The 10,640-nt window shown below is 34.5% G+C and overlaps 1 protein-coding gene across 1 annotated transcript in view; it reads left to right on the top strand.

Annotated features, from left to right (window-relative positions):
- The first annotated feature begins 3,337 nt into the window (after positions 1-3,337).
- LOC106025033 (antigen WC1.1-like) overlaps positions 3,338-10,640 on the top strand; it is a 36,778-nt gene continuing 29,475 nt past the window's right edge. The window contains exon 1 of the mRNA XM_063238128.1: positions 3,338-3,756. Coding sequence (XP_063094198.1) covers positions 3,639-3,756 — 118 coding nt within the window. The 5' untranslated portion in view covers positions 3,338-3,638. The remainder of the gene's footprint in view (positions 3,757-10,640) is intronic.

The following is a 10,640-nucleotide window of genomic DNA, read 5'->3' as shown; positions in this document are numbered from 1 at the left end:
AGACAGAAAGAAAGAGTTCTGGGAAGTAAAGAGAAAAGAGAGAGTGTTTTTTGTTTGTTTGATTGTTTTGTTTTGTTTTTTTGTTTTTTTTGTTTGTTTGTTTGTTTTGTTTTGTTTTGTTTTGTTTTTGACCAGACAATTCAAAAACGTAGTACATCAATTTTTTTTTAAAGAAATGTTCCTTTCATATAGTTCCTGGAAACCCTGTGTATTTCTGCCACTTGAAGGGTATATGCCAAGAAGCCTTTTGTTCATATGTGCCAAACTCACATCAGAAACCTACAGTTTTTTAGTTGCAAATCTCCAAGATCCTTATACCACCAGAGGAAAGATGTTTCCTTCTTGTTCTTGTTCTGTGGGCTTGGTTGCTTCTTCTCTGAAATAACATTGTATTTTTATCTTCTCATTTATGATGTGAACATATGAACTTATTTCTCAGAGATTCCAATACTTAGAATTTTGTTGCGTTTAAATTATGCTATGTGACTCCATTGGAGTTTTGTGGAATTTAGTTAAAAGTAGTTATTTGATTTTATACTAAGTAGTTATTTGATTTTATACTATGTGACTCCATTGGAGTTCTGTGGAATTTAGTTAAAAGTATTTATTTGATTTTATACTAAGAGACAGAGAGGAGAAGAAGGAAAGCAAGAAGCAGAAGAAGAGAGGAAAAAAGTTCACATCAGGTCAGGAGGACCAATTTCTTTTGAAATGACAAAGAACTAGATGGAAGCTATCAGTGTAAGTCCAGTATTTTCCCCTGAGAGATTGGGAGAGAAAGTGGAGGAGAGTTCAGGAAATCATATCTCACAATATCCATTCTGTGAAAGGACAGGTATCAGAATCTTTAACTTTATATTAAAGGAAATAACAAGAGCTATGGGATTGTATAGGAAATTAACAAAAATAGAGGAACAGAGCCCATATAATGAAAAATTCTTTGTCAAGTATTGTCTTATGACAAAAGTCAATGATCCATCATACAGAGCCTTGTCAACAACATCGTTGATTCCATTGTGTTAGTTGTGACCATTTGCACAAGATATATATAGTTTATACTTATTATTTCTGAAAGTCAGGATGACTGATGGGAAAATGACTCAGAAAAGTACAACTGAAAAGGCAAGATTGTTAATTCATTCATGTTTCAGGTACAACTTTAGAATTCTAGGCACCATTTGATGAAAATACTGCAGAGTTAACCGAGAATATGTCCCAAGGCTAAGATAGAGAAATAGATAGATGCAAATGAAGCAAATATGTGACGTTTCATTCTGTTTTATTCATTCATTGGACATCTGAATATTCAACTGAAGAGTTAGTGAAAAAATAGTATCTAAGTTTGTGTTAATATAGAGGTTCACAATCTATTGCAGTAATTGAATATCCCAGTGGGTTCTCAAATTTGAGCAGCTTGGGAAACTTGGCAAGATCCTCTCTTTAAATAAACAACCAAAATATACAATGGGAATGTGGCTCAATATGAAGGCTATGATTCAGTTACCAGTATGAAAAAAGAAAAAATCAATATGCAATATCTTATCCATTGTTAACTTTCTATTATCATGTTTTGAAATTATTTGTCTATGTTTGCATTGGTTTTCCTCTTTAAAATAAAGAAATAAATAAAGGGTTATTATAGGACATAAGGAAATTAGACCTTTTGTAATCAGGAAAGGGACCTGGGATGGATGGAGAAGGGAAAGAGAAGATTGGAAAGATGAAATGAGAGGGAAGAAAATGTGATATGCATCTGTACCAAATGTCCATGGTAAAGGCATTTACAGTTTTTCAAATAATAAACAAATGAATAGAATGAAAAGAAAAAAAAAGAAAATGTTATTATATCTGAATTCAATCCACAAATATTCTTGGGAACTAGAAAATCACAATATGTAATGAAAATATGAAAAACAGTGGTGAAACTGAAATCAAATCATGCATGGTTGGTGACCCTTGGTGGTGTTGTCATGACACCTAATGTGCAGATGGACCTCAGTGAAAACCAGAGCAGCTAAGGAAGCCATGGCTGCATCCATAAACAGTCGTTCAGAACTGTTCTCTGCCTGGGAATGGGGACCGTGGTGATTACCATTCCTGCCCCTGTCTGCCAATGTCAGTAGTGAAGTTTCAACTCACGGTTGCAAGTCTCATGATCATCAAAATATAGGAGTGTAAAATCTTCTGTAGGTGTGTTTTTACTTCAAAAGTAATATTAACCAATTTTCTATTCCTATCATTATATATATAAAGATTATTAGATCATAATGTTGAAGTTACTACCTTTTTCTAAAGTCAATACAAGGCTTCCAACTATACAATTTAAATGAGTTTATGAAGTCACTTTAGAACCTAGACTTCAATTTACTTGTTAACCATCAGAAATAGGAGCATGTCCAACTAGAATGTAAAAATGTGCTGTCCTAAAAAAATAGACTAATACATTTGCTGTTCATCCCGTATGGCTGGCTTATTGGAGAACAGATCATTGAACACTTTTCTTTTGAGAAAGACAATTCCTGCTCTAGTTATTTATTATTTTTGTCTATTATTTAACTATTCATGTTTGTAGTCAGACAACTCCCTCAATTTCTGAATCCATTTTTGAAATTTATTCCTAAGTATCTTCCCTCGATGTCTCCTAGTCTCTGTAAATTCTACTCATTAGTGGCAAGCTACTTCTTATATACTAACAGCAAAAATGATGAAGGCTCAAGGATTTAATCACTTATGATCCAGCTCCTCATTATTTGTCCTGTTATTTGTATGAGAAACAATGTAAACACCTTAGATATTTTAGAGTCCAAGCATGGTTTTTGCATTTTTATCATTTTAAATGTGAGCCTCCTTCTCATGTCTAAATAGGAAGAAAATGTCAATCACAAGATTTAAATAAATTATGAAAATATTTCATTCTTTGACAACATTTAATTATTGACATTATTATCCAGAAATAGTCTATTGATGAAATAATGAAAGCTAAGCATATTCTTTTCCTTAATTGAGGTCAAATTCACTGGAAAAATACAGACCTTAGGAAGAAAAAGTTTATAGGCAGGTGTACAGACCAATGGTAGATCAATAGATGTGCTTTGGATGGCAAAGGTATCAAAGGATCAGAATTTTGGTATTCCCCTTACCGAAAGGGAAATTTTGAACTGATGTTTTCCTGAATTCATCTTCAAACATTTTTTCATGTGATGCTAACTTTAACATCAAGTTTCAATGGATTTGCCATATGGCCCAAACCTGAAAAAAGAAAAGCTTTAGCAATGGAATTTAGCATTAACAGGTCCTAAGCCTAGATCGTGGACACCCACTATGGTTTGGGTTTTTTTGTTTGTTTTTTTTTTATACAGGGGTTAAAAATCATGACCTCATTCCTGCCAGGAAGGTGCTCATACTGCTGACCTAAATCCTCCTCCCTCACTGTGTTTTTATCTCTCACAGGATTTGTGCGTCTGGGTGGAAATTATGGACTATGCTCAGGGCAAGTGGAAGTGAATTCTGGAGGAACTTGGATTCCAGTATCTGATGTGAACTTCACATTCCCCACTGCCCAGGTCATCTGTGCTGAGTTGGGATGTGGCAAAGTTGTGTCTATCCTGGGGAACTTGTCCAGAAATGCCAACGAACAGATGTATAATGAAAAGTTCCAGTGTGAAGGGCAGGAACCTGAGCTCTGGTTGTGCCCCAGAGTGCCCTGTACTGGAGTCAGCTGCAAGCATGGTGGAGGTGTTGAGGTCATCTGCTCAGGTAAGACTCACAGACAGCAGTATTTTAACCTCCCTGGACAGTCCTCAAATGTTGTTTCTAACATTTTTTCGTCTCTCTGTGTCTATGTCTATCTCTCTCTGTCTCTGCCCCATCTCCCTCCTCCTGTCCTTTAAGCAATTTTTCCCAAACTCATTCTGTCATTCTTCTCTTCCCTGCCCTTTGCTCTATTCTTCCTCAGCTTCCTCTTTGCTGTCTAAGATGACCAGTTTTTATTTAAGACAGTTTTTTATAGGTCTCATACCTTTCTTCTACCATTTGATGTGACATTTTGTATTTGCCTTAGTGTCCTGTTGGTGGGAATTTTCTCCTCCTGTAAGAAGGATGTGGGGAGGGATAAGAATGATGAAAGGATGAAGAAAATAAAGATAAAAGCATGAAGCTGAGGTCAAATGGAGTGCTTCTTCTCAATAGGTCAAGAGACTGCTCAACTACCCCCAATGCCTTTATTTATACATTTGTCAAATGATACCCTATTGCTTAACCAGCTCCCTTCTTATGCCCCATGTTCTTAGCATTGGAACATTTGTTCTCTTCTAACAACACATTCCCTCAGGACTTTCCTTAGGTGCTCCATCCCTTTGGGACATTCCTCAGGCACTCTGTGCTTTTGACTTCCCATGTGTGAAGTATTACTAGCTCATTAGCTTGCAACACCTCCAATTTTCTGGTTTTTTAGTTGATTCAGTTGAATTTGGAGGAGCTATGTTTGTAGAACTCTTCAGATAACACTTTTCTGCTGGATGTTTAAGACCAACTTCATGTGAGACTTATTCCACTCAAAATCAATTTCTTGTTATCTATCAAGGTAAATTATCTATCAAGTTTCCTCAGGAATTATCCTGAATCCATGGACAGCACCTCTTAGTATTTCTGTCAGTGTCAGTCATATGAATGAGTTATGCCAATGTTTGACCAAACTTCTGTGAAAGTTTGGGAGATTTGTTTCTCCTAGTGACTCTTCTTAGGAACAACACATACCATAGATCATCTCCCTCTGTGATTCCATAATCTCCTTGACCAGTCTCCTTCAGACTCACCAAATTACAAGATATCATGGCAGAAGTTCTGTTATATCTCAATAACCCTGGAGGGCTGGAGCCAAAATATTGGCTGTACTCTTAACCCATTTATCTTTCTAATCTTTTGGTTTCTAAATCTCAAAACATCAAGAAGCAAAGTTTAATAACATTGCATTTTCATGGAGGCAGTAAGTTTAATATTACTATCTTATCTGAATAACAAACACCTTAGAAGATAATTTATAACCAATATTCCCTAACAATTATGGGTATTCAAATATTTCAATCTTTAAAGAATATTAGCACATAAAAGTTATATATTTTACACAGAACATTAGAAAGCAAAAATATACAAAAATTACAGCATGAAAATCATGTTGACATTTCATAACACATTTAACTTATTGTTTCGTTACACTTTTTAATTATATAGTTAATACATAAGAAGCTTTTTACCTAATTGATCTTTAATGTGATGTATTTTACATAAAGTTTAAAAGCTATTTTAAGAACTGGGCAGAACAAATTAATATTACCAAATAGAGTTTGAAAATCAGTTAGGATTGTAAGACAAAATGTCTTTGAACAGGGTGGGGCATGACATGCCTTTGTTGGATAAGGTGACACAATACATAAAAAGGTGTAGTGTTTTGCACCTTTTTGGGAACCACACCATACTGCTTCAAAAAGGATATTATCTATTTTACCAAGTACTTGATGCAAGATAAATAAGGATTCATGTGCTGGAACAATATCATCCCTATAGTGGGTAAAACAGGGAGATGAATAAGCCTGATGGACTGACGGCTGACACACACAGTATTGACAGAAAGTCTGACTATTTGCCATTCCTTGGGGCAGACAACACCACTGTGACACACAAACACATGAGAATTTCAGTCAATATTTATATGCTTCTTCTTTACAATCTCAGCCTGTTTTTGCATAAGACCATAACACTTTTCATAGACTATCTTATAAATATCTAATGCCCTCAAATTACTTATTTATTTTATGAATTCATTTGTAAATTTTAAATGCTCTTTCTTGTGAATACTAAAATTCCATTGGAAATATAATCTATTTAAAATAATTTGAATGCTGATATCTTTATTTCAAATATATGGTTTTCCCTTTTAAAAGAGGTATTAAAATTATTATTTTTCAATGAGAGACCAAGATCTTTCAAAATGTCAAAACATATAGTATTTGTTTTAACCTAATTTACCAAAAGTTCCTATTATTTTCATATACTTATTAGCCTAGTACTGGATTACAGAATGTTTGGAAGTCTCTTTTTCAGGTTCAGACATAAGTAATGTTCATCCTTTTCTTGAAAGCTCAAAAGATTTATGAATTAAAGCCACAAATCATAAGTTCTCTATCAGTATGAGAAATGTTTCTTTGTACTTTTACGTTTCCATACAATGTGTATAGAAAGTCCAGTGTGTGATACAAGCATAGCTATAAACTGCCAGGTCATACAATGATGGCTAAAATAGAGTCTTAATGTGCATATATAAGTAGAAGAGATAAAAAAAAATTATCAGCAAGGTATGACATCGCTGCCTTTTGGCTAAGATCATATAAGGTTTTTTCTTAATAGGTTCAGTAACTAAGAGGAATGCATTTGGGAGTTTATGACTTAAAAGGATCTGCTTGCGTTTATTCTAAACAACATTTAACCACACGATTGTGCGTGCACACACACACACACACACACACACACACATACACACATACATTCACATAATGTCATGTCATTATATTTATCTGAGTTATATATTCAACATCTGAAGAAGTTCCTGGTGCATTACACAATGTGAAAGACATTTGTATTTTGAAAAAAGTAGTGTAGAAATTAATTTTGAATGTGGTCTTCAATCACCTATCTCCTACACAAATATAAACTCTGTGCAGAAAGCTCTGGTGTGCCTCTTGTTAGGCCCTTTCTAAATCTCATTCACAAGCATTACTTCCAAGTGTGTCATTACCTGTGCAAATATCCAGAATTCCAGGGAACATTCTGCTTGCTCTTTGCCATGCTTTGATAAGAAAGTCACTATATGCCCTTGGCTTTCAAAGGGGACTGGAGCACAAGAGTAGAGGTAAGTTTTGTCTTCCAGAACACATGGGAATCTTTAATATTACCCCTAAAAACAACATCATGAAAAGGTACTGAAAATATTGCAGATGAAAAACACTGAGAGAGAGAGTATTAGTAAGAAAAAGACAAAAAGGGAATATATTTCAAAAAGTTGAGGGCACTTTTTTTATAGATGACATTGCTCCCTCCAGAAATTGTTTGAAATACATCCATGTTTCTGCCACTTCATATGTATTTTTTTTACTTTATAGAATAAAGGCAATGCAAAATTTCATAAAAAACAATGAAAAAATAAGTTATTACATTACATATTGTTACATTTAAAGTAACTATTCAGAATGCAATATGATGGCATTAAAATTTGTCACTATTAGCAGAAACATTCCTTTTCAATGAACTAAGAGCTAATAATACTATATCTGACTTGCATTTTTCCCTTTTCCCTTGAAAGCATTATCTTTTTCTCATGGTTACTTTTCTCTCATTGCTGAATCAAAATACTGACACCCAAAAATAAGGAAGAAAAGGCTTATTATGCACACAGTGTGTGGAGGTTTCAGTTCATAATCCAATGTCTCCAAGGCAGAGTGGCACATGGCAGAGGACAAGAGTTCATGGCCCAGAAAACAGCACAAGCAACAAGAGAAAAAGAAGAGGTGCACTGAAGGGAGGACTCTTTTCCTCCCTTATATTGTGTGTATACTATCCATCCTAGGGTGGGTGTAACACTCACACCCTTAATCCCAGCATTGGACAATGAGTCATTCACAAACTGTAGAAGCATGCCTCATGACTGCACAAGGATTTGAGAGGACATTGAGACTCAAACTGTAACAGTTGTTTCTCATCCTAGTTTCTTTTTCTTTTGAACAATTTCTTCCCATTTTACAATATCTATTTTACATTTTCGACCTTATTTACTCATTCAGTTACTCACACCAGGGAGACAATGTGAATTTTATTCATGTGAGTCTGATTTACTTCACTTAGGAATATGATTTTATGCTATATTCATTTAGCTGTAAAGGTCTTAGGTACATTCTTCTTTATGGCTTAGCAGTACTTCATTGTGTAAAAATACTACACTTTTTTACCCATTCCTCAGTTGATGGGCATTTGAATTACTTCCAAGATTTAGCTATTACAAATTCTACTGCTATCATGTGTGTTACTGCATTGCATGTGTATTACTGTGGTATTTGGTTTTTCATATTTTAAGTGGCTTTTTGAATTGAGTGCCTGAGAGATCAACAAGATTTTTTGGAAGCATCTTTTGCCTTGCTTGCTCTTGGTTTTGTAGCTTCTATGATTTGGATCAAAGATCAGTTAAGCAACAAAAATTCTCCTACTGCTGTTGGACACCTTTTAATTAGATTCTGTTTCTCTGTGATATGCCCTTGAATCTCATTTTGCTTTGGTATTTTAACCCTCTTTAACTACTTGATGTATTAGTTGATATTTTTAAGTGTCCAAACTTCTATAATCTTGATATCTCAGAGAAGAGAAAATAGCTGAAATAATGTTGATAGAGACAAACCAAATATTTACATACAATAATATACTGCCTTTTTAAAAGGCAAATATACTGCCTTTAAAAGTAGAAAGGGAATCAGGAATAAAAATATGGTAGAATGTGGACTGTATATTGACATAACAGCCAGTACAAACATCAAATATAGCACCTTAATAGGAAAGAAATCAGCAACATTGGCACATTGTACAAAGTTAAACATTAAGACTTTTAATAGTGATTTAATATTAAATAGCTTGCAAAAAGGAAAAATTAAAAATTTTTAAAAAAGAAATATGAGAAGAAATATGAGGGTAATTAGGATAAAATAATCAAAGAATAAAGAAATAGAATTAGGCAAAGTAACACAATCAATAAAAAAATAGAAAACAATGATAAAATGAATGAGGAAATAAAAAAGGAAACTTAAAGACAAAGAGAAACAGAAATAAATCAAAAAAATTATCTGCTAAGGCATTTGGGTGATTTCTTTCTTAGGTCTATAAAATTAGCGTTTACCACATACCAACAGGGTTAGTATATCACACTTAGGGACTATTGTGTTTTCACACTTGCTTTTCTCTGTGAGACTGTTTAGCTCTGCCTTGCCTTTCCCACCAGGCAGCGGTAATCCATGAAGTGTTCTCCCCTTCAAGGCCTACTAATGCCAGTAGTTTTTAGTGTTCATGCTCCTGTGTGCAACCTGCATCACTGATAACTCCAGAAGCTTTGCAGCCTGTGAAGGGCGTGTGAGGTCCCCCACTTTTTCCAAAAGCTCCTCTGTCTGTAGCAGACATCCAAGGTAAGGCATAACCCTGATCATGTTGACAGTTGATGAAACAAAAAAATCACTGAACTCAGTTCTGGAAGTAGGTAGTGAGGAACTCGAAACAAACTACTCAATGTAGTGTAATCGAGTGTCTCTGAGAAAATTCCCTGAGAATTCCTAGCTTCTTAATGTATAAGGTAGGCTCACAATGTCTGCCACACCCTGAGCTCCGCAGAGCATAAATTTCTCAGAGAACCATGAGTAGTCCTTGCATCTCTGTGACTGTCTCCTGTGGTTGTCTCCTTTATAGTCACTGAAGCAGGGTTGCCTTCAAAATACTCAATAGGGATTGTTCTGTGAATTCGGTTTCCCAGAATAGTTCAATCTTAAACAACATGTGTCTACTCCAAATAGTTCCTGATTATGTCACTTAAAATTTGTGGACCCTCCCATACATTTCTTCTTTGACATTAGCCTCCCACATAGAAAAAGTCAATTTCAGATTACAAATTCACACTATATTTGCAGGTTACAATAAATTGAACTTTTTCTATTACCTGTGGGGTTAGTACAACTGGTCCATTTTCTTAAACACTGTGGCTGCCAACTCTCATTGTTCACCTTGTGTTAGCAGAGAGTCCTCTTCTCTGTTATCCGGAATTAGTATTTCAGGCTTTGCTTTTTTTCTCTGCCTTGTCTTCAGTTTCTTTAGTTTCTCTTTGATTTTTATCATTGCTATTGTGCCCCCCCCCCGGAACTCTCCTTTTCTTGTTCTTTGAAAATTTTTTTTCAGGTTTCTTTTCCACACCCTAGAGACTATCAACTTGTTTCCAGCTTTTTACATTATCCATCTTTCTCCCTGTGAAGTTTTCTCTTGTCTTAAAGAGAAAGAAACCAAAAACTCAAGAAATAAACAGTCAGAAAATAACAGCAAAAGCAAAGTGTTGCCAAAATCCTATATAAAATACTAACAAACGGAATGCATGAAATTATCAAGAAGATTACATACCATGACCAAGTAGGATTCATTCTAGGAATGCAGAGATGGTTCTCTTTCTTTGTACAACTAATTTATAAGTGTTTGAACCCAGGGATTTATTCCTTTTCTTTACATTTTCTAATTCATTGGCTAAAGTTCTTCTTAAGAGTCCTCCTTTATTATTTACATTTCTGAAGTATGAGTTGCCCTATTTCTATTTTTATCTATGATTATATTTAGTCTAGACTTCTTTTTGCAATGCTAAGACATTGCTAATTTTATCTTTTCCAAAAGGTAGTGTTTTAATTTTGCTTCATATGTCATTTATTTTAGTTTTCTTCTGTTAATTTTCAGTTCAATTTGCTATTTTAGATGCCCCTATAGCTATTCTCTTTGATTTTTGAAATGCATTTATGGATTATATAAGATATTTCTTCTTTTGGTGAAGGTGTTTTGTTTATTGCTGTAAACTTCCATCA

This window comes from Cavia porcellus, unplaced genomic scaffold (assembly GCF_034190915.1).
Source record: "Cavia porcellus strain 051 isolate PalLab524CR breed Dunkin Hartley unplaced genomic scaffold, mCavPor4.1 scaffold_27, whole genome shotgun sequence".
Classification (NCBI taxonomy): Eukaryota; Metazoa; Chordata; class Mammalia; order Rodentia; family Caviidae; genus Cavia; species Cavia porcellus.
The sequence above is the reverse complement of the archived record's forward strand: the minus strand, read 5'-3'. Positions and strand labels throughout refer to the sequence as shown.